The sequence below is a fragment of the Porites lutea genome, chromosome 1 (genome assembly GCF_958299795.1).
Source record: "Porites lutea chromosome 1, jaPorLute2.1, whole genome shotgun sequence".
NCBI classification, from domain to species: Eukaryota; Metazoa; Cnidaria; class Anthozoa; order Scleractinia; family Poritidae; genus Porites; species Porites lutea.
Window position 1 is genome coordinate 5,399,163 of NC_133201.1, and position 22,349 is coordinate 5,421,511.

Below are 22,349 nucleotides of genomic sequence, written 5' to 3' on the forward strand. Positions count from 1 at the left end.
CTATGAGTTCACCTTCTTCTTGACTGCAGACAGTCTGTTCTAGAAGCATTTCTCCGACAGGTCTGCACTGCCCACACCATCCGCCACACTTAGCAGAAACCATGGTACCGTCCTTCGATTTTTTGTACTCGTGCATTTCAATTCCGGGGGGGAAACCAATCGCTTTCCATCGCACAGATGGCTTTAAACGCAAGCCAGTCTGAGAGAGGTCAACCTTAAAGTGACCCCTCCTGCACTTTCCACCAAAATGCATCGAAAAGCAATCTCCAGCCGAACCATAGGGGATTCTCTTGCCAAACGGATTTGACTTGGCGAAGGTGAAATCATCGCCAATGATGGCCATTCTTGAAAGATCCACGCGAACCTTGCGAAACCTGCTCAAACCCGCTGCAGTGTAATTCATCCTGCCAGGTCTTCCGGAGCACTTGTATCTGGCGGAGTATGGTCTGTGAGGCAGTCGCTTGGCGTATATATAAGCGTAATTGTTCTGTACTCCAGCAGGAAGTGTTATAAACTCTTTAGGAGAACTGGAGTTCATACCATGGCAATAGACCTTCATTGGGGTGTTACACTCTGGGCGTACATATATGAGGTATTCTCCGTCACTGAACCCGACACGGGCGTTTTTTATTCCTGCACAGCTTGTAGCACCTGTAAGATAAAAATGACGCAGATAGATAACGCACAACAGCAATTGTTAACATTAACCTAAAGTCTGAAACAGGTTCTTATTTTCTAAAATCTGTAGAAAAAAATTCTGTTCTCTTGGGAATATAAGATAAGTTAACATTCAGGATCTCTATTTGGAGACATTAATGCCTTATCACTCCAACTGAAATGTACTGGTATGCAGAATTATGTACCACTAAATACTTTTTTTCTTTAGAAAATAAGAACCTATTTAAGAAGCAAAATACCCTAAATTTCCTTAACTTGGGAAAATGCAGGGCCCGGTTCCTGAAAGGTCGATAAGCGTTAATCCAGGATTGAAATTTTGTACTTAATATTCCTATGCATTGCTTAGGGTAACGTTTTGTGTTATCATTACAGTATCTCGTAATAAAGGCTCAACAGTATTTTGTAACCTCAAGTTGCATGTTCTTAGACGAGAAAACTGCGCTTGAAATTTGGCTTAATCTTGAGTTAAACCTAGCGATCTTTCCTCGAACCGGGCCCAGGTTGTCAGTGGTCCCGGGGGGTACTCCCCTGTATAAGCCATAAAGGTATGTGCCGCCCCAAAGGGTAGGGTTTTCGCGCCGTTGTGGTCTGAAAACGGTTATACTCTGTGCTCATTTTGGTCTGGAATCGGGTATGGTTTTCAAGTATTCACTGTTTCAATTCCAAATGAGCTAAGAAAGAAAGAGAAGTATGCGAATTCGAAATGTGTTCTAAGAAATCTTTTTTGTTGCTGTTCTAATCTAAGTAATGATGACATAATTTCTTAAAGGCCAGGTCTGAGAATGGGTATGGATTTTAGAAGCCAGGTCTGAAAACGGGTGTGAAAAATGACATTTTTGGTTTGAAATAGGGTCAGGATTTGGAGAACCGGGCGGGACACCCCCACCAAGAATTCCCAGGAGTAACCCCCTCCCCCCCTAGGTTAGTAGTACTCACCACACTCCCCAAAGTGAAGCCGAGTAATATCCTTCTGATTTTGACATCTAGCAGCTCTCATAAGGCATGGGTTATTGTATGAATTACCGTCTGTTCCGCACACAGGATCATACTGCCTGGTGCAGTAAAATCGACATTCGCAGCGCGACACGCCACTGGAATCTGTGATACATTGTCCGCCATATTGACAGTTTCTTGAGTTGCATGGAACATTGGCTTGCTGGAAAGCCAGTCTCCGACGGCTATCAAAGCTGTCATCTGGCGAGGCAAGGTTACTTATAGCATTACCTGGAGCATTTGTTCCAGTTAGTAAGCTTACATTTTAAACTTAAATTAACTTAAAGTAGTTGGACACTCTATTACACTGTGAAGAAGAACCTTTGGACCCGGACACACTCGCTTAAAAGCCGGTTAGCTTTAATACAGGGATAAAATTCAAACCCCTGATTGCTTTTACATGTACCTCCTTGTGGACCATTTTGGACTGTCAGCTTGGGTTAACATTACTGGTATTTTGCTTAAACCCGCCGAATAGACCATTTGCACGCTTACGTCTTTTTACTACTAGGACCAGAATTCATTTCGTTTTTTCTTTCATATTTAAATTTGTTAATCCCATTGAGGTTTAAATGACAAATAACCCAAATTTGCATGAGAAAGCAAAACCCTGAAGGATTCTGGTAGTACTAATAAACTGACGGCATCGTGCAAATGGCCTATTAAACTTAGCCATCGTTCGAACTAAAACCGGGACTCAGTGTACCAAGGGGCGGCGAGCACAAGGATCCTAACCACGTGGCCTGGATTCAAATCCCATGGTCGAATGCAATTTATGGGTGGACACTTTGTTTATTCTTCTCCCACATTAGTGGTTCTCTCCGGTTAATAGATCACGTTTTTCCCTTCTCATTAAAATCAACATTTCTGGATTCAAATTAGATTTGGAATATGGAGGACGATGAGCCATAATTTGGATCTGCTACCATTGAAATCATTTAATTATTGTTATACATTAATTTAGTTGAAAGGAGACGCCAGAAAGAAGGGTTCGATCGTGTGTTCTTCCTCGGCTCGCTTAGCTCACCATAATTGAACCAAAAAGCTTGAGAAACATTTCTGGGCAATAGAAAGCAGAAAAAAATAGAGGCTAAAAATGAACCCTGGGCGAATTCAAACTCTATCCACTAAACGGATTTTGAACAGCTTCCGCCGGTTTGTAGTCCAGTAAAATTGTATCTTTTTTTGTCAACTTATTTATTTTGTGTACCTTTCTTAGTTGCATGCTCGCAGGTTCAGTAGTGCGAGTTCGGGAAAATTATGGCGAGGGAGTAAAAATTTTCCCTGAACACGCACAAGTATAAGGCTACTAGCAGGCTAACCTCCTGGTAGCACGTATTTTATTGCGCTTTTAAAATAAGTCGTTTAAGTATATCACACCGTGGGCGTCGCCCTAAGAGGATTTGGCTTAAGCAAAGCTAAGCAAACCAAAGTAAGCATATCAAATAATCAAGGCCTACATTGAAGAATGCCGAAAACTTCTTTTGGTAATCCCCTTATTTCAGGTCATTTACGAAACACCCAAGAAAATTTTTTGCACTGAAGCCAAGACTATTTCCAGTCAAAATGCCTTATTCCGCTTTTTTCAACCGGTCATAGCCAAAATGTTTTTATCAAGATCTTTTAAACGACCAGAAGTAGAATATAACGGCGTTGCCCGACTCTATAATCATGACAAATGGCTAAACTTACGAAAACGTGGAGAGGGGAGGGGGTCTTCATTTGATTAGCTTAGACGTACCCCCTTTAAAAATGCAGTTAAAAAGAATACCCAGGAATGAGTACCTCTGTCAGCAAACACGATTGTCCGGGCAATAAGCTAACGGTGTTCACTGTCACCACGATGGTCAATTCTTGCATTAAAAAAGAAAAGAGCCGAATAAATTAATGTTTTAATTAAGAAACTGCTCGAAAAACTTTTTGCTGCAGGAAATAATGGCCATTGGATATTAAACGTTCCTGTAACAAGAAGTGCAAATTGAAACCGGTAAGTACATTTCAACCTTTAAAGAAACACCCTTGAACTTTCTGTAAAAACCCAGCATAGCGTCGGTAGATGCAAAATAATGGGGAAAACGCTCTTTGTGATTTGAAAGATTGATCATTTAAGGCTTAAAGTTTTTTGCGGGTATTTATCACTACAGCTATTTAAGCAGATTAGTGGGAGATTAAACACTAATACTTTGACAACAGCCACTCCCTCGTTTGGAATAACGCTATTTGGAACGAAATCGAGAAATACAGGCCATGGAAAAGCTTTATTAATGGGATATGATAGGACTGGAAGGCTAATCGTCTCAAAGAAAACAGCATTAAATTCAAAATAACGAGCTATTGTAGCCGGGTGTATTTACACTTTGGAAGCATCGAAGCGTCGACAACAAGCCAAAAAGAGGAATGTCACGAAAGCTAAGCACTGGCGTAATAAACGTACATGTAATAGCGTAACTGCTAAAAACTACTTCTCCAATGTTTAGGATTTGTCACGATAAGAGGACTGTGCCGTTTTCAACGATTTTCACTAGATTCTACAGTGTTTGCGTGGAAAACACTCGACTTTAACTGTTACGCGAGGTGTAGTTATCCCATGCAGCAGCAAAACATTTGTAATCAGCTTAAGCGACGGGCGTTTTTCAGAAAAGTGAAGCGTGCTATCCCCTTCGAATGCCTACCACGCAGGCTAAAGGTGATGTTACACGAGACGATTTCAAACGACGATTTTTAGCGGAACACAGAGTTGCAATGTTGGAATAATGTTGCAGCTATTCGAAAAAATGTTGCGACAATGTCGTAACGCTGTGTTGTAACATCACCTTAATTCAGTTGCGATATATATTTGGCTCGATGTCATTTAGCGCTTAGATAGGCTGTTTACATATGATATAGTAAATTCTCGATCTCATGCTTTCTACAAAGTACTGACTGATGAAGTGCCACAGGTAAAGTTCAGTTGAGTGCGTGGGGAAAAAACTGTAAATCACTGAAAAAAAAACATAAACATTTAAAACAAGGAGCGCTGAAGGGTCATAGAAGTTCGTCCACAAAGACTCAAAGTCTACACGAGCTATCATCATGGAATGAAAACGATTAAATATCTGAATATCCTTTTTTCATTTCTTGCCAAGATGCCGGCAAAATGTTTGGCGTTGAACTACAAGAAGTTGGCTAAAAAAGAAGTTATCTTGAAAGGAAACTCTTTGGTTGTCCTATAAATTGCTTATAAAATTGAGCTCCCGAATAGGAAAAAAAATTAAGTTTTGTGATTTTTCTAATATTATTATACCACGTCCGAGGCAGCTTTCGCTTGGTAATTTTGCAGTAGTTTTGAGTTTTCTTGCGGCATTGTTTGGACCCGAAAACTATCGAGAGCGTATCCTCAAGTTGTGGCAATAAAATATAAAACTTAATTTTCAGGGTCTTTTGTAAGAAAAGCACTGCACTGACGTTCTTTTTACAATAATGATTGAATCATCATTCAAATTTTATGTTTGCGTAATCAATAATTAAAAGCCAATTAACTAGACTTCCGGTATATTTTCTTTTTCAGATACCGATCTTTCTGGCTCTCCATCGGTTTCTTTTTTGGTGATCTAAGGACACATAACGTTTTTGCCCTCGATTACTTAGTGGTCTCGAATTTCTTTACCATGAAAAACTAGCCAAAAGGGAGAAGTGGAATTTCCGTTTTGTTACGTGGAAATGCGTCTTTCAGTTTTTACAGGCATTATATGTAGGTTTTTTGCTTATCTCTATTCACCTAAATTTTATCTCACATTGCCGTAATAGAATCGCTTACTCGGCTATCGTAAAAAAAAATACTTGGATTTTTTACTACCCGATAATAAGCCACTCGTTAAAGCTCGAAAACAAGCGTGATAAGTGCTTGTATATCTTGTGACTTCGGCGATTATACGTGTATACCGAGTGAAACAGATACCCTCAGATGTCGCCTATGCGGGAAAATTTCGTAAACAAACCGATATTCTTGGCTTCACTGCGGAAATGCTCGCAGCATATTTCAACCGCAACGAAAATCGCGTTCACTGTACTTTGGAGAAAACGACGAAATCTTAGAAGACATGTCTAGAGGTCAAACTAACAAGTATTTTGATTTATATGATAGCATATCGGCGCAAATGATCCGCTAATTTTGAGTCTTATGCAATACATGTATGTATATGTGCAGCTTATATTAAGATATCAGTAATGTGTTTATTTTTCAATTTCACTTAACGCTCCTACCTGGTAGAGCTTTGAGTACCTTGTCCACCATTTGCATCGTGACTGGCAACGAAGCGACGGCTGTCAACATTCCACTAGAGTGTCGTTTTGTAACCCAGAGTCTTAGATCACCTTGTTTATGTTGATGTCCGCAAGAGGACGCTCTCTCCACCGCATTTATAACAGGAAAGCTGTTTAGATTCGCGTCCCTTCGATACACATTGGCCACGTGAACCAAGACTGTGATTCGATCGTGCGTTTGGTGAAACAAAGTCGTTATTTTGCCAGTGAAGGCCACATAACCCTTTCCAGAAAGGGTTGGTATCACACAAGATTCCGTAACATCATCGCCTACCGAGGCCTCACAAATTGTCCACACAGAAAAGAAGGTTGCAAGAATTATTAAGAAAATCCGCGCCATATGAATTCCTGTATTCTTCGCCGTGGGCTTACAACATGCCGTGGGTATAATCGGCTGGGCTCGGAGGAAACCACGAGCTATTGCTTCTCTCGCGTTTTCAACTTTGTTTCTTGCAGCAGCTATCGAAACAATTAAAAACAATGCCCTGATTGCGGCTAATTATGACATGATGAAAAAATAAACGAAGAATTGAAAGACCACAAACCTATTGTCTCTACAAACTTGTGATTTTGCAGTGAATGATCCCTTTTGTATTCGTGCGAAGAGATTCTTTCAAGTTATTTTACGCTTCTCTAACACAACTAGAAAACTTATACGGTCTTTGGATGGTCCACAGAAAGATTAAATGCAAAATTTCTCTCCCAAAGATTTCTCCTTAGGAGCAAATTTTCCAGAGAACAGAGCTCAAAAGGAGAACCGATTAGTGCAAAAGAATTAGCCGAACGAAGAATTAGGAAAGTCTGCGTGGGAATTAGATGAAATTTAATCCGTTTTAACAGCTTGAACTGTCAAAATAAACCGCCGATGAATGAAAAAAGTAAATCATTGCTTAATTGCACTTCCTTTGCTGAAACAACTGAACGGGCTATTGTCAAATTGTTTCGCAGAGCGCGAGCACGACACGCGAGCCGCGAGCAAGGATAACCAGTCACGCAAGGAAAAGAATTTCCCCTACTCCTGAAAAGATTAGATCCAACTCAAGGCTATTTCTATCACTAGAAACATCGCGTGCATGGCTTCAAAAGCGTAATCAAATTTTGTGATAATTTTAAACTGACAGAAAAAAAAAAAATTTAACACCGATCTTGTTACCCTTCTTTTCTTTAGTTTCAGGGCTTGTTTACTTCCCCTCTTAGGCGCTCCCACCGGCCTCCTCCGCTCTCCTCCCCACGGGTCACCACGGGTCACCACCATATTTAGAGTGTTATGTCAACAAAAGATCAGCTATCCACAGCAACAATACTAGATCTAGGGACAATTTAGTCGTACCCCTTTGTAGGACAGCCACAACACAGAGGTCCTTTAGTTACAGAGCAATCACTGCTTGGAATTCTCTTATAAGTGAAGTGAAGAATAATTAGGGGAGGGGAGGGGCACTTGAAAGAGAGGAGGGCTTATCAACTTTCTTCCCCTGAAAAAAGGGGGGCGGCTTAATACAGGTAGACTACGAGGAGTCCCCCATTTTTCCTCAGGAAAAATGGGGGACTCCTCGTAGTCTATAATAGAAGAGTTAGGTCCGCAGTAATTGGCTTTAGCTGTTGCGGTGTCCCTGCCCTAATATTTTGTTTGCATATCTATACATGTGTGTGTGTTTTTTTTTTTTTGTATTCTTCAGGGCAAAGCTAATAAAATAAATAAAATAAAAATAAAAATAAATCTGCAAACAACAAAATAGAAGCAATAATACCCCCCCCCCCCGGATATTAGCCCCACTCCTGATTTGATTTAATTTATTATGACGTTTCGAAGCTTATGACACTATTAAATGCAAATGCATTTTGATCAGCCCTGCCAAAGCTCTATTCCGGTTATAAGCCCCTTCGGATATAAGCCACTCCGTTTATAAGCCCTTCTAAAACCCCTTACGAAGATATATAAACCTCCTCGGATATAGACCCCTCCGTTTATTAGCCCTTCTAAAGCCCCTTACAAAGATATATAAACCCCTTCGGATATAAGTCCCTCCGTTTATAAGCCCCTCCAAAAACCCCTTACGAAGATGTATAAAACCCCCTCGGATATAAGCCCCTCCGTTTGTAAGCCGTTTTAGCTAAATCATTGGATAATGCAATTCTAGAGCTCTGATTGGCTTAGCCATCATGGCATATGAGCCATCATGCTCTCCAAATACGGTAAATGTACCTGTCTGCTCAAATTAAAAGCAAGCTAAGAATCGGTTGTCTTACAAATAAAGTTGGGAAGGAATTCTCGATATTTTGTGGACGTTTTTAGTAAAACACTTATTCCACTCGCGCTTGTTGGATATGAGATGATTATAGCCAACTCGGTGTATATAAGGTGTATATTTAACAATTATTCCTCGAGCCCGAATGGGCCCTGAGCAAGAGAGGATAAAGGGGACACAGAAGGCATCCCCCATACACACCCTATTCCATAGGCAATTCGTCTCGAGTTATTTTAAGAATCGGGATAAAGTTACCTCGCGCGCTGCGTGGTTGTTTCGTGGAGGTTTCGCGTGACTAAGCGCCATGCAAAACATGTCGGGCGAAAGGCAATGAAAGCGTAAAGAGATCGAGAGCAAAAATGAGTCAGCGCTCACCTGGGAAAAGGGAATCGCTCGACTCTTTGACAACCCGTGAAATCAGTTTAACTCGAAGTTATCGTAACCTCAGTACTTTAATAAAATGAGAAATTTCGCCGGTCTATTGAAACCGGTCGTTCGTACAATAAAGCAAGTAGCAAGTAATATTCATGTACGTGCAATTAGTTTTACAAATTTGAATTTTATTGTGGTTTTTTTTTAAGTTGTTAAGTGCTGTTGAACAGTGAATGTAAATAGCGCTCTAGAAGTTATTAAATTATTATTATTATTATTATTATAGGACGCCAAGTGTTTTTTTTGTTGAATAATAAAAGACTAATAAAAGAAAAAATATCAAATCAGAAATCGCTTTCTTCAAACTGTAAATTATAAATGATCCTGAGAGAATATTCACTGTGTTAAGGATTTCCCTGCTGTACTGTTAGCTCTATATAAGAGAGGAAGGGCGATTCTTTTGTAATTTCCGTTTCGCTGACACAGCTTTAGCAGAAATCTCTCTTTAGTCGTAATATTGCTCTCCGCGTCTTCCACCATTTTTTCTGCCTCAATTCGTGAAGGACGCAGGGCTCTGAGCGTGGGTCATCCACGCGGAACACATTCGCGCCGTGTGGTTGGCTGTTGTCTAATCCCCCTTGGGATCTGTGGTCTTAAAAATAACTCGAGACGAATTACCTATGGAATAGGGTGTGTACGGAGGATGCCTTCTCTGTCCCCTTTATCCTCTCTTGGCCCTGAGTCAATAGTAAAATCCTTCGGCCTCATGGGCTATTGACTCAGGGGATAATTAGGTACGAAATGAGTTTAACACTCGAGTCAAAATGGGACTTGATTTGCATATAAGAGAGTGGTGAACAGACTAGTAGGAGGACCATTAACGGAACTAAAGGGTATAATGTAACCGGTTTATTGTGCCTGATTCCCGATTTTACAGTACATAGGTTGCATGGCCTCTGAGTCAATAGCCCATTCGGCCTTCGGCCTCATGGGCTTTTGACTCAGAGCCCATTCGGGCTCGTGGGATAATTGTTAAATATAGTTAGTATATGGCGTATATAGGTTGTATATAAGGTGTATATAGGAGAATATAGGTTGACTATAACGTGTACGTAGGTGAATATAGGTTGTAAATAAGGTGTATATAGTGAATATAGGTTGACTATAAAGTGTATGTAGGCTGCATATAAGGTGTATATAGGTGAATATAACTTTTGTTGCTTTCCTTTAGCACTAGTAAACACTTGTCCGTGGCCTCCCGTGCCTTTCTTTCCAATTTCTTTGAAGAACAGTGCACTTAAGACCACCCATAATGCCCTACGAGACTGTCGCGTGCACTTTTTCCGACAACCTTTCTCAAAATAGCTGTATAAGTTGTATATAAGCTGTATACAGCTGTATATAGGTTTTATATAAGGTGTACATAGCTAAATATAGGTTGTAAATCAGGTGTATAAAGTGTATATAAGTTGTACTTAAGGTGTATATAGGTGTACATATCATTTATGGTGTACAAATAACTCAGTTACCAGTGGCGGATCCAGGGGAGGGGCCCGGGGGGCCCGGGCTCCCCCCTTATTTATGAACCAAACTGAGGCCCGAAGGACCGAAACCTGACCTCCCCTTATCTAAGGGTCTGGATGACCGCCACCCACCCCCCCACCCCCCCCCCCCCACCTTTATCTCAAGGTCTGGACCCGGCACTGGTTACTTAGGAAATTTTCATATCTTCATATCCCAGATTCCTTGGCCACTTTTATAGGACCTGAAATCTTTCAGGGAATGGAATTTGGTGCCTCTTTATGATATCTAAAGTCAATATCCGTAATCCTTCCTCCTGCGAGACTTTACTTAAAGAAACGTAGGAGCTGCATTAACAGTGACTATATACAGAATCTATCAAATAACACGCGTTTTTCCCTTCTTTAATTCCAAAAGCGGGAAAGATGCTCGATGCAAGAATGTTGGCAGTGTGTGAGTTGTATGATGATCTAGAAACGTACGCCTTCAACCCTACCGGAAGAGAGATGTGCCTGTAGGGGGACCCAGCTTACCCTCTCGGAGTTCACCTCCAATCCCCTTTTCATTTTAGTGTTTTAACTAGGGACAAGGAGATGTTCAACGAGTCCATGAGTGTAGTTCGTGTCTCTTTAGAATGGCTGTTTGCCGACATCATCAACTATTTCAAGCTTTTAGACTTCAAAAACAACGGCTAAAGATTGGCTTGAGCCAAGCTGATAAAATGCACATAGTCTGTGCCATTTCAAGAAAGGAATTAACATGTCTTTATTCTAACACAACACCTGCTTTCTTTGGACTTAAGCCACCAACACTGAATGAGTATTTCAATTAACAGTTTTATGTATACCTGTAACCCCCTGTAACCCCTTGTAACCCACTGTAATTCCCTGTAACAACCTTGTAACCCTTCGTAACCCCGTGTAACCCCTTGTAAACCCCTGTAACCCCTTGTAACCCCCTGTAAGCCCTTGTAACCCTCTGTAACCCCTTGTAACCCCCTGTAACCCTTCATAACCCCCTGTAACCCCTTGTAACCCTCTGTAACCCCCTGAAACCCCTTGTGACCCCCTGTAAGCCCTTGTAACCCTCTGTAACCCCTTGTAACCCCTTGTAACCTTCTGTAACCCTTCGTAACCCCCTGTAACCCTCTGTAACCCCTTGTAACTCCCTGTAACCCTCTGTAACTCCTTGTGAACCCCTGTAAGCTCTTGTAACCCTCTGTATCCCCTTGTAACCCCCTGTAACCCCTTGTAATCCCCTGTAATCCCTTGTAACCCCTTGTGACCCCCTGTAAGCCCTTGTAACGCTCTGTAACCCCTTGTGACCCCCTGAAACCCCTTGTGTGACCCCCTGTAAGCCCTTGTAACCCTCTGTAACCCCTTGTAACCTTCTGTAACCCTTCGTAACCCCCTGTAACCCCTTGTAACCCCCTGTAACCCTCTGTAACTCCTTGTGACCCCCTGTAAGCTCTTGTAACCCTCTGTATCCCCTTGTAACCCCCTGTAACCCCTTGTAATCCCCTGTAATCCCTTGTAACCCCTTGTGACCCCCTGTAAGCCCTTGTAACCCTCTGTAACCCCCTGTAATCCCCTGTAATCCCCTGTAACCCCTTGTAACCCTCTGTAACCCCTTGTAACCCCCTGTAACCCCTTGTAATAGTAATAGTAATAGTAATAAATTGCTTTATTTGCATGACCGCATCATTTTACAGTATTGCAAAAGCATGCATATGACAATCAAAATAATTAGAACAAACGGCACTAATAATAATCTAGAAAAATTCAGTTACATTATTAACAATGAATCACGTATTTTCATACAGGTTCTTTTGTTGTTTGATCTAATTATTGAGTGAGGGAAAGAGTTCCACAATTTCAGTCCTTGGTATAATATTGTAAATTTTTTTGTTTGTTCTGCGGGCATGAGGACATTATGACTCGGCATACCTAGTAGAATAATTATGGATTTTACTTCCAGTTTAAAATAAGTTTTGAAAAGGGAGAAGTAACATTTCGTGGTGGTACAAGTACGTGAAGGATCCGACTTAGAATGAAAGCAAACCATAAATTTAAAAAATGCCAAGTTTTTGAATCAGAGGTTTACCAGGGGCCCTATGATCTGCAGCACAGATTGTTCGAACAATTCTTTTCTGTAACGAGTACGTTCTGTTAATGTTCGTAGGGTATGTAGAACTCCATACTACGTTACGATATGTGAGATATGGATAGACTAGAGAAAAATACAGTGGGAGAAGCGATTTCCTAGTTACATAGAACCATGCTTAATGCAACATTCCTATTGTTTTTAAAATTTTTGTGCAGACGAAGTTAATATGCGTTTTCCACGCAAGATTCTGATGAATGTTAACGCCTAAATATTTAATGTGTTCTACTTCCTCGCTAAGTGTGTTATCAATTTTCAGAGGACTTGTTGCTAGTGGTTTCTTTTGTTTAGGTCTAATCCTGGTTTGTGGTCAGTTTGTTAGCTTTTAACCAAGTCACAACATGACAAATTTCATCGTTTAAGTATTCCATGAGAGTTTTATAATTGCAGTTTTGATAAAAAATACTAGTATCATCAGCGAAGAGTAAACATTCTACATCTCTTATGCTTTTGGGAGGATCGTTTATGTATAAAATGAAGAACAATGGGCCTAAAATGGATCCCTGGGGGAATCCACTTTGGACAACTAACATTTTACGTAATTAAGTGCTATACCTCCGACACCATAAATAGTATACCATTCAGTATACCATGACATCCACTCCTCTAAAATGAAATTCAGCTTTGCATAGTTATCCCTCGTAACCCTCTTTAAGGCCTTGTAACCCCCTGTAACAACCGGAACCCCTTGTAACCTCCTGTAATTCCTTGTAATCCTCTGCAACCCCTTGTAACCCCCTGTAACCCTCTGTATTCCCTTGTAACCCCCTGTAACCATTTGTAACCCCCTGTAACCCTCTGTATTCCCTTGTAACCCCCTGTAACTTCTTGTAACCCCTGTAAACCGTTGTAATCCCCTGTAACCTCTGTTAACCTTTGTTACCCTCAGGTGTAACTCTTTGTAACCCCTGTTACCCAACTTTGTAACCTCCTTTTACTCCTTGTTATCTTGCATAACCCCTTGTAACTCCTGGTAACCCACTGTAACCCCTTATATTCCCATTTTTGTTCAAAGAGAGAGATTTTGTAAGGGTACTAGTGAAATATTAAATGGACAGTGTCAGGGATGGTTCCAGGAACACTTCAGTTGAAAACAGAGATGTGCTATAATGAACGAAACCAAGTAACACAACCACCCAGGGTTCACTTAAACAATCTGGTCATGTTAACAAGGTAGCTGAATTAACCTGGTTTCAGTAAAGAAAAAGACTATAATGTTTGAGCGAACCGTTAGGGGGCGGCCGTATTTCAAGCAAGTTTAGATTGAAAATACACTTTAACAGTAGTTTAGCCTTCAGTTTTTAATAGATACAAAAATTAATGTAAAAGTAACAGCACAATCATTGCCCTCTGTGATCCCTACCATTTCTAGCCTCTGGACAGTCTCTCTAGCGAAGGATGGGGCGAATCAACGAGAAAGGGTAAGTTAAGAAGTAAAACATTCCCGTCTCTTTCCTTCATTCTCTCCACTTTTTCCCTTAGCCTGCTTTGCTCTTCTCTTCCCATCAGAAAGGCCTGTTCACTCCACAGCGGTCAAACGTCTAAGTTATTATTTTATTTTAATTGCTGGGATTTCATTTACCAGTAAGTGAAAAAAAAATAGGCAAAGATGTATCAATCAGTTCGTTAAGTTACCTATCTTTTCATTTTTCTCAAAATTTTGAGTTTTTTTGAAAACGCTTCTCGCTAAAAGAAAATGATGCTGGAAATTGACACAGACAATAACATCGGCTTCAGTTGTCAAGCATTTAGAAAACGTTTTTAAAAGTTTAGTAATTAAAAACTAACAGAATATTAGTAATGGTGTACCTAAAACTTTTGATAATGAAAGTTTAATAGCTTTGAAGTACTTTGCTTAACTTTGGCAAATTTATCTCCTTTGACCGCAGTGAGCCTGTTCACAGGCCAGGCTGCCTTTGCAACAATTACGCTATGAAGGACTCCTCAAATCAACCCAAGTAAGTAGCACAGGGAAAAAAATAGATTAATTCAAAAAAGAAGAACCCTAAAGAAAAATGTAAAATGCCTGGATGCAGGCATGACTGCCCATAATTGCTTTTGTTTTTGATAACAAAATAATTATGTTTACCAATAAAAGTAACAGGTTCGTCTTTGGTTATTCTTTTAATACAAGTCAAACAGTAAAGAAGTTTTGATGCTGATGTTCTTGTGGTATCCTCTGATGTCAGGGAGAGTAAACTACCGTTTAACAGGAATAAATAATATGCCCTCTGACAAATACAAAATGTCACTCTCTCCTGGGTCACCATCCAGGGTAGTGTTGACAATCTGTGCAAAGAGAAGAAAGGCGAACAAAATGTGCGTTGTCCTTTACTTTATATTACTTTCTTCATTTATTTCACATTTTTTTTGTAAATGGTTGGAACCCAGGAGTCACATCATAATCTTAGGATAAATAATTATGATTGTCTTAGAATCCTCCTTTATCCTGTGTATTACAGTAGTCCTAGTTGTCTGGTTTTGGTACTACAATAATTATTGAAGGTAGAAATAAGTGTTGTTTCCACTACCTGCCCAAAAATAAAAAAGTCACCATCATATTCTGATGGTTGCCTAGGTGCCTGTTGAAATGTCAGCAACAAGCCTGCTCTCCATTTGGAGTCACTCACAAGTGAATGGAGGGCGTTATCAGGGCTACACCTACACTTAATTAGACAATAATAACCCTAATTTAAAAATCTAAATTTTTAGAAAATTCAAATACAGTACCAACAAGCCTAGTTCATTACTCACCATCTTTCCTCCTGTTGGTGCTGTGGTTTTAATCTTTCAATTTCTGCCTCAAGTTCAGCACAAGCTCGTTCAATTTCATAATTCTTGGAAACCAGGCCCACCCAGCTGAAAACACAAAACAATTCTGATTGTTATTCAAATTAAAAATCATTAAAAGTAGGCATACACATCAATGATCATTCAAACAGCATACCAGAAGTTAGTTATTAGGGAGCTTAACCCTTTAAGCCCTAAGAGTGATAAGCATCAAATTTCTCCTTGTAATATCACTGCTTTATAAAACAAAGTGGTCATGAGAATTGAGGACATGATCACACAAGATGAATCTAACTGATACTTCAACAAATTCTCCCCACTACTTCTACAAAATATGTACACGGATAACAAATGAGAATTTGAATTTTGATATTAGGTTTTAAAGGGTTAAGCAACAGCGACAGTGACAACAACAAGGACAGCGAAAGGCAGTAAGTTTAGATAAGGAAACAACAACGTTTCCTCAATTGCAACACACTTTCTTGTACATTTTTCAGCGGTTGTTGCATGACTACAATGTGAAATTTCTAAAATCCATGAGTTACAGAGTACATGAATACAAGACAACAATTTTCTTTTCTGCTTCTAAACTTGGATACAGACCATTAGAACTTAAATCTAAAAAATTTGCCAACATTTGACAAATTGAACACAGTTGCATAAGAGCAATGAAGTTTGAAAAAGCAACATTTTAGCTGATGTTACCGTGCTGCTTACAAGTACTTAAGCTCCTCATTACCTTGCCACTTCTGTCCTTGAAGTGAAAGAGATCACACATAGATACAAGAACAGATAAAACAACAGCTTTTGTGGCAAGGACTCATACTCAGTACAAAAAACATAGAGAATACAACAAAATGCAGCTGCATACACAAAACTTGCCTTTGTTCCAAGTGCTGTAACTGGTCGCCAGCTTTTGTCTAGTACAAAAACGTAAACAAAATAGTTCACAAAAAAAGTGATAAAACAAAGTAAATCATTGAACATTATTCAAAACTCTCCCCTTCCTACCCCATTTCACTTGGAAACAAGAAAATTGTAACAAATATTAGTCCAACAAACCTTACAAGGTGGCAAGGGAGCTTAAGCAACAACGATGGCAACAGCCATGAAAACGTCACTTAAAAAGTGAAGTCGCGCTGCTTCAAACTTTGTTGTGCTTATTCCCCCCGCCTTCACCTGGCCAAATGTTGGCAGTTTTTCTGGAGTTGAATTCTAAAAGACTGTATCTAAGTGTGGGAAAAGAAGAAGAAAGTCGTTGTCTTGTGTTCAAATCCTCCACAAAACCTCAAAATTGGCATTCCCACATTGTACTCATGCATTGACGGTAAAGAAATGTACAAAAAAGCCTGATGCACGTGTAAAATTGTTGTTTTTCTAATTAAACCTATTGCATTCTTGACGTTCTTGTTGACATCGTCGTCGTAGTTACTTAAGCTCCCTATTAACAAAAAGCATCTTCTTAAGTATTTCTATGTGGTAGCATTTTCTTTTCAGAATAGACAAAAATCTTCAGCAATGAAACTCCTTTACCTGTTCAGTCTTCCTTTGCCAGTTTATTTCTTGAATTTCCTTTCTGGAACAAAAAAGAAGGCAGTTTATTGCTTTATCCTGAGGTAAGGGTCTGTAGTTTTCCTCATGCAAAATTACTGTTATAAATATCTAATTAATATCAACTACCGTGAATCTTTGAATATTTGTATGGTGAATGCTCATGTGTCCATAATCATTGTGTCCTAAAAGTTTAAGAATATTACTTGATGTCCATAAGCTTCTTCTGTTGCTGAGCTAATATTCTTGTTAAAGTTTCATTGTGAATCTTCCATGCTGCACCGCCATACTGAGATAACAGCTCCAAATTTTCAATTCTGAGAAAAAATAAATAGAAATTATTTTAGATATGCCGGGCTCTAACTGTAAAGTCATTCTAGTTGAGTCTAGTTACAGAGCTTTCTGTCAAAAAAAATCGTCTGGAGGAGTTTAGCAGAGCATTAATGCATTCCAGTTTAGGGTATCCTGTTTTTATACTAGATGCATGTACATGTAATTTCTGAGACATTAAAGTCACCTGTTGTGTGTCTGTCCATTTTTATACTAGACGTTTAAGTCACCTTAAGACCACTTTAATGCCTCTAGCATAAGAACAGCCTATTATAGCTCTGCAAAAGAAAAGTCATCAGAATGCCCCAAAAATACCCCAAGACTGGACATTACTCAACTGTATCTCGGATAATCTTGCATACCTTTCAGCCTGATGTTCCAGTTGAGCCATGGAGTTGTCCACAGCTTCCGTCCACGATGTTATGTCATGTTTTTGATTTGCAGTTGGTTGAGGAAGTTCATATCTAAAACATTCAAGATAAAAATGAATGTACCAACATAAATTGAGCAATGGAAGACTGAAGATACTATTGATGTAATGTACATATAAATAAATCTGTTAATTAAGGAGGGTTACTTCTATGTATTTAGGCCTAAAATAGACCATCACATTTCTATCAACCTTTTTTAGTTCCAGGAAGATTATGATGTATGATCACGTGCACTAGATATCTAATTTGAGAAACATCGAAACTTTTCCGCATTCAGCCTGTTGGCATCCAAAAGTAAAATCCCATTGCTCAACATTTCTTTACACTGTTCACACAAGTGGTTATGAGGCTGCTATCTAAAATGCACAGACATCCATTTGAACTCAAATTGACACCTATGTTTTCTTGATTATCATGTAAGTGCTTGCAAGAAGAAAGCCTACTTCAGCTAGTTCTGACACCATTCAACAGTGATCCTAGTAATTGACACTCTTGTTATGGTGTGGACACATAAAGGCCTCAAACACAATTTTTTTTTACCTTTTCATGCTGAGTAATTCCATGGCTTGTCTTTTGCTTATTCTCTCAAACTCCTTTTTCAATACTGGTGTCTAAAACAGTACGCAAAAATAGCTCACTGTGAGCCAACAGCAAAGCAAGATGTTTCAATACCTTTGGTATATCCTTTTTGTAAAACGTAAGTAAAATATTGTATTATCCATTCCACTCAGGGCTTTTCAGGGATAATAAAACAACTATGGAACAATGTTTTATTACCACACGAAAACAAGCCCGTGCGCCTTTTAAATCAGCATTTTTTTAGCAAAATAAAAAAAGTAAAGCAAAAGTACATGCAAATGAACAGTTTGTAAATAAAGCCAAATTCCTTTTGATAGATAACTGTAAAGAAAGAAGTCTTACAGTAGTTAACCTGGACACTAAAAGTTGGTTCTACCATTTGTTAGTCACTGTTTCAATGTCTTCATCCCCTATTTAAGGCAGCCACTATGTTCCCAGTCCCATCAACGTCCATCTCAACCCTGAAAGTCCTAATATCAACACACAAATTCTCCACATGATCTCTTGACACTTCCTTAAAGAATTAGTTAGGAGAATTTGATGAAAGATTCAGGCAGTTTTTCTACTCCCAGAACATTTTTTCTCCTGATGGATATGGGTATTGTTAAAAAAAGAATGATTATTGATGTTGGTCCCCAGGGGGGTACTCCAAATTTCAAGTGCAGGGATGATCGAAGGATTTTTTTGAGTTCAGAAGTTTTGATTCCAGGATTTTTTCGGATTATTTGGCGAGTATTTTTTGGGTATTTTTCGTGTTATATGATTTAATGCTTTCTGGAAATTTTTAACGCTCACAAATCCACCATGGGATTTTTTGGGGGGTTTAGGGTTTGTGGGAATTTTTTTAAGGTTTTGATTTGTGCCCCCATTTGATCATCCGTGTCACTTGACATCTGGAGTACCCCACCTGGTCTCTCTGGGCAAGGGGTGAAGAAAGAGTTGAGTGTAGGGAGACCCTGTGCGGGAAAAATTCCAACAAGCAACATGGCCTTAAAACAGTGCCATAAAGATGGATGAAATGGCAACAAACAACATAAAGACAGATTCAGGATGTTCATTAGGCATCAGAGATCAGAGAATTCTCCATTTACTACTCAGAATTCTCCGACTAATGTTCGGTAGCTTATGACTATTTTTCATTCAGACGTGGCGTGGCGCCTCTTTCAAAATAGAGAGAACAGTTACAGATACAACAGTAAAACACCTAAAGGGACATGGTTTCCTCCTCAATAGGCCTTTTTCAAAAATACCATAATACTCTTTATTGTCCCCCATGCCTTCGGAATTCTAATCGTGAGTATCCCCCAATGCCTTCGTATTTCCAGTTCAACAAACCCCCTCTTGCCCTTGGAATTCCAAAAAGCCATCTGTGATATGGTATGGATATTTTGGAATCACCTATTATTTTAGGCAAGTCAATTTAGAAAGTTTCATGCCCAGCAAGAAAGTCTACCAGGGCTGTCAATAAGGACCAGTAGGAGGCCAAAAACGCCGGCTAGTTAGCCATCCTGGCGACCAAGCAAAAACTTTAACTTTGAGGGTTGCTGTGAAATGTTCGAACCGTGCAATGTCGTGGAACACCTGGGACATTTTGATGGCATTTTCCCAGTATTGTGTTCTAGCAGTGGCCTCTGACAGCAAGAGAAGAGGGAGAGGAAAAAGAGAGACCTCTGCTGGCCTCTGATGTCTTTTCTACCACCAATGCACTCATTTTAGTAGCTCTGTGGCTCTTCAGTCGGGACTGCTAAGCCACCCCAGCCACTTGAATGACAAGGCCGTTTTATCTCACTGACAAGCCACCAAGCCAAATGAAAGAATAATTCTAAAAAAGTTCCCCTGTAATCTGAAGTTATGCCAAAGAGGTTACCAGTCATTTTGATTCAAAGTCGTTTCAATACAAGTTTATTCAGTTGAGGTGTAAATAATTCCACGTACTTGGCTTAAAGAATGAAGAATATTCACCCAAAATGTTCTTCTTGCTCATAGTTAACGAAATTTTTGGCAATTTTAATGCTTGAGTTTGTATTGAAACGAATTGTATCGAAACGACTTTATATCGAATCCACCGGTTTCAAAGAAACAAACTTTTCACCTCAAATGCATCATAATCTGGGGTTGGAAGAAAATCCAGGTAATTTTTTGTTGGCCTGTAACGTCTTGTCTCTTCTTCGACCAACTGATTTACCTATATGAAGCAAATAAATGAAAGACACAGAGTCGTATCAGTCAGCCCTCCAGCCCTCCGATCTCTCCCTCCCCAGTTAGAGAAGACGTGCCCGAAGATGATGCCGACAGATAAGGGCAATCAATCAAAATAAATGCTGGCTTAAAAAGGCGTTTACTTGTGGTATGATCAGCCCTATCCTAACAACATGCAGCAAAATATGCGGTTGTCAAGAAAAATGTATAAAAGACACTAGATCAAATCGAACAGAACAGGTTAAAACAAACGAATGGTCACGCATGTTGCGCCGATTTTTCCTCTTAGTTTGTCATCTAACAGCATTAACCGAAAAAATTACACTCTAACATAAGTTTTGACAATAAGCCTACCATTTCTCTTACGCCTGGATCATCGTATCCCTGATCAAAATACGGCAAAGCGTCTGGAGCTACCTCATGAGTTGCCGCCATGTTGGATTCTACTACCAACAATGCATTTCAAGCCCACAGGTATTGAAGGCTGCGAGGGACTATGGGTAGGAAAATTGCTCGAAAGACTCGCGCAAATGTTAGTTTTTACACTAGCTAGAGCCTAAAAATAGGTTAAGAAATATTTCAAGACAAGTAAATTTTAAATTTTAAATTCTTCAAGTAAAAGAAAGCTTCACACACAACCTATCTTTTTTACCTCAGGTTTACTTAAGCCTATTTTCCCACGCAACATAAATTAAGATTGGTAGTCTTTACACAAGAGCCTAAACCCTGAATAAGCTAAGAAATATATTTCAAGACAGGTAAATTTTAAATTCGTCAAGTAAAAGAAAGCTTACACACAACCTATCTTCTTCACTTCAGGCGCAACATAATTAAGATTGACTTGACTGACATGCTTCGCCTTTCTCAAAGCTTAGAAACCGCAAGTTCGCTAAGTCGGTGTTAAGGATGGTTTTCAAGTCACTTGAAACTTTCTTGAATCGTTTCAACTTTCCGACTTTAATGAGATACAAAGTAAAGTTACTTGAGATTTTACATAGGCCCTCACACACGCATTTTTGGTTAAGTAAAATTTATCAGCTCTTAAAGTCTTACTTAACAGCCTAGTGTAAAGACAACCAACCCTTAAATGGCACATGTACCAAGATTAGCATGCCCTGCTTCCAAAGATCCCTTCTCTCCCGTCTCAAAAGAAATTCACACCGAGATGTGTACATTAAGTATTACATTTTGCCTCTTTATAACAGAAGTAAACTGTCCCTATAAATCAGAAAACGCTTAACACCCGGCCCGCCCCCCTTTTAAAGTGTATTGGCAAAGATTTCAAGTTGCCCCATTTTATCAACCAATATGAAACTGGATTGGGTGCAGTCTGTAAGAATTTAAGTGTGGGAAAGTTTAGTTACTCCTGACATCTCTTAAGCGAGCTATAATCGCCATGAAGTTTGAAAGGAAAAGAAATCACATTAGTTCTCGCTGCTGTCGACGCTCCACAGGCTGCACGGTTACCGGTCGTTTCGATACAAGTTTATTCAGTGGAGGTGTAAAAAGTTCCACGTACTTGGCTTAAAGAACGAAGAATATTCACCCCAAATGTCTTCCCTGTTCACGTGCAAACTATACTTGAGGTGTTCGGAATTTTAGTGCGATTTCACTGCTTGAGATTGCAACGAAACGAGCGGTTTCCAGCTGCACTAAAGGCCGATACACACGAGGGATTTTGTTCCCGGAGCATGCTCCAGGGGCACGCTCCGGGAGCAAAGCTCCTCCCTGTGTACCAACGATTTCAAGGGTATACTTCATCCTCGGGAGCAGAATTTCCACCCCGCAAAATGCTCCACGATATTTAACCGGTTAAATATTTGGGAGCAAGCTCCCGGGATAAATTGAGCGAACTTGAAAACGCTCCCTCGTTGTGTACTGACACGTGCAAAATGACACTGGAGCATGCTCCGGGAGCAAAACCCCTCGTGTGTATCGGCCTTAAACGCGTTTTCTTGGGGACCCTCGTTGGGTGCACGAATTTTTTTGATCGGCCCACCCCTCTTCTTTCTCCAATCTTACTCAGTGAAAAAATTGGAGATGGCAGACACGGCATTATGTTCATAAACAAGCAGCTTTCGTTCGCCCCAGGAATAAGCCTTTCGTTTTAACGCCCCTACATAATGTAAACGGTAAACGAGGGGGGATTTCACAAGCTCAACCCCTCTCCCTCTCCGCATAGAAAAAATCACCA

General features: G+C 39.8%; 3 protein-coding genes across 3 annotated transcripts in view; 1 reads left to right on the top strand and 2 right to left on the bottom strand.

The window, feature by feature from the left end:
* LOC140936593 (uncharacterized) overlaps nucleotides 1-6,702 on the bottom strand; it is a 167,774-nt gene extending 161,072 nt beyond the window's left edge. The window contains exons 1-3 of the mRNA XM_073386122.1: nucleotides 5,914-6,702; nucleotides 1,615-1,872; nucleotides 13-651 (exon numbers count right to left, since the gene is read on the bottom strand). Of these exons, the coding sequence (XP_073242223.1) occupies nucleotides 13-651; nucleotides 1,615-1,872; nucleotides 5,914-6,313 (1,297 nt within the window). The 5' untranslated portion in view covers nucleotides 6,314-6,702. The remainder of the gene's footprint in view (nucleotides 1-12; nucleotides 652-1,614; nucleotides 1,873-5,913) is intronic.
* Nucleotides 1-22,349, top strand: part of LOC140943368 (protein LZIC-like) — a 296,884-nt gene that overhangs the window by 121,873 nt on the left and 152,662 nt on the right. The window lies entirely within an intron of this gene.
* LOC140934468 (pre-mRNA-splicing factor SPF27-like) lies at nucleotides 14,363-20,606 on the bottom strand. Its single transcript, XM_073384088.1, has 9 exons — nucleotides 20,510-20,606; nucleotides 20,049-20,141; nucleotides 17,918-17,988; nucleotides 17,309-17,410; nucleotides 16,823-16,933; nucleotides 16,599-16,641; nucleotides 15,948-15,985; nucleotides 15,030-15,134; nucleotides 14,363-14,564 (listed from the first exon to the last, which is right to left on the bottom strand). Coding segments are annotated over exons 1-9 (645 nt in total). The 5' UTR covers nucleotides 20,591-20,606; the 3' UTR covers nucleotides 14,363-14,563.

Excerpts from the sequence above, each read along its gene's own strand:
- LOC140934468 (XM_073384088.1), bottom strand. The coding sequence starts at position 20,590 with ATGGCGGCAACTCATGAGGTAGCTCCAGACGCTTTGCCGTATTTTGAT. Across the intron at positions 17,989-20,048 it reads CAGATTATGATGCATTTGAG|ACACCAGTATTGAAAAAGGA; the intron begins GTGAAAAGTTTG and ends GTACTGTTTTAG. Across the intron at positions 16,934-17,308 it reads CTGGAACATCAGGCTGAAAG|AATTGAAAATTTGGAGCTGT; the intron begins GTATGCAAGATT and ends ATTTTTTCTCAG.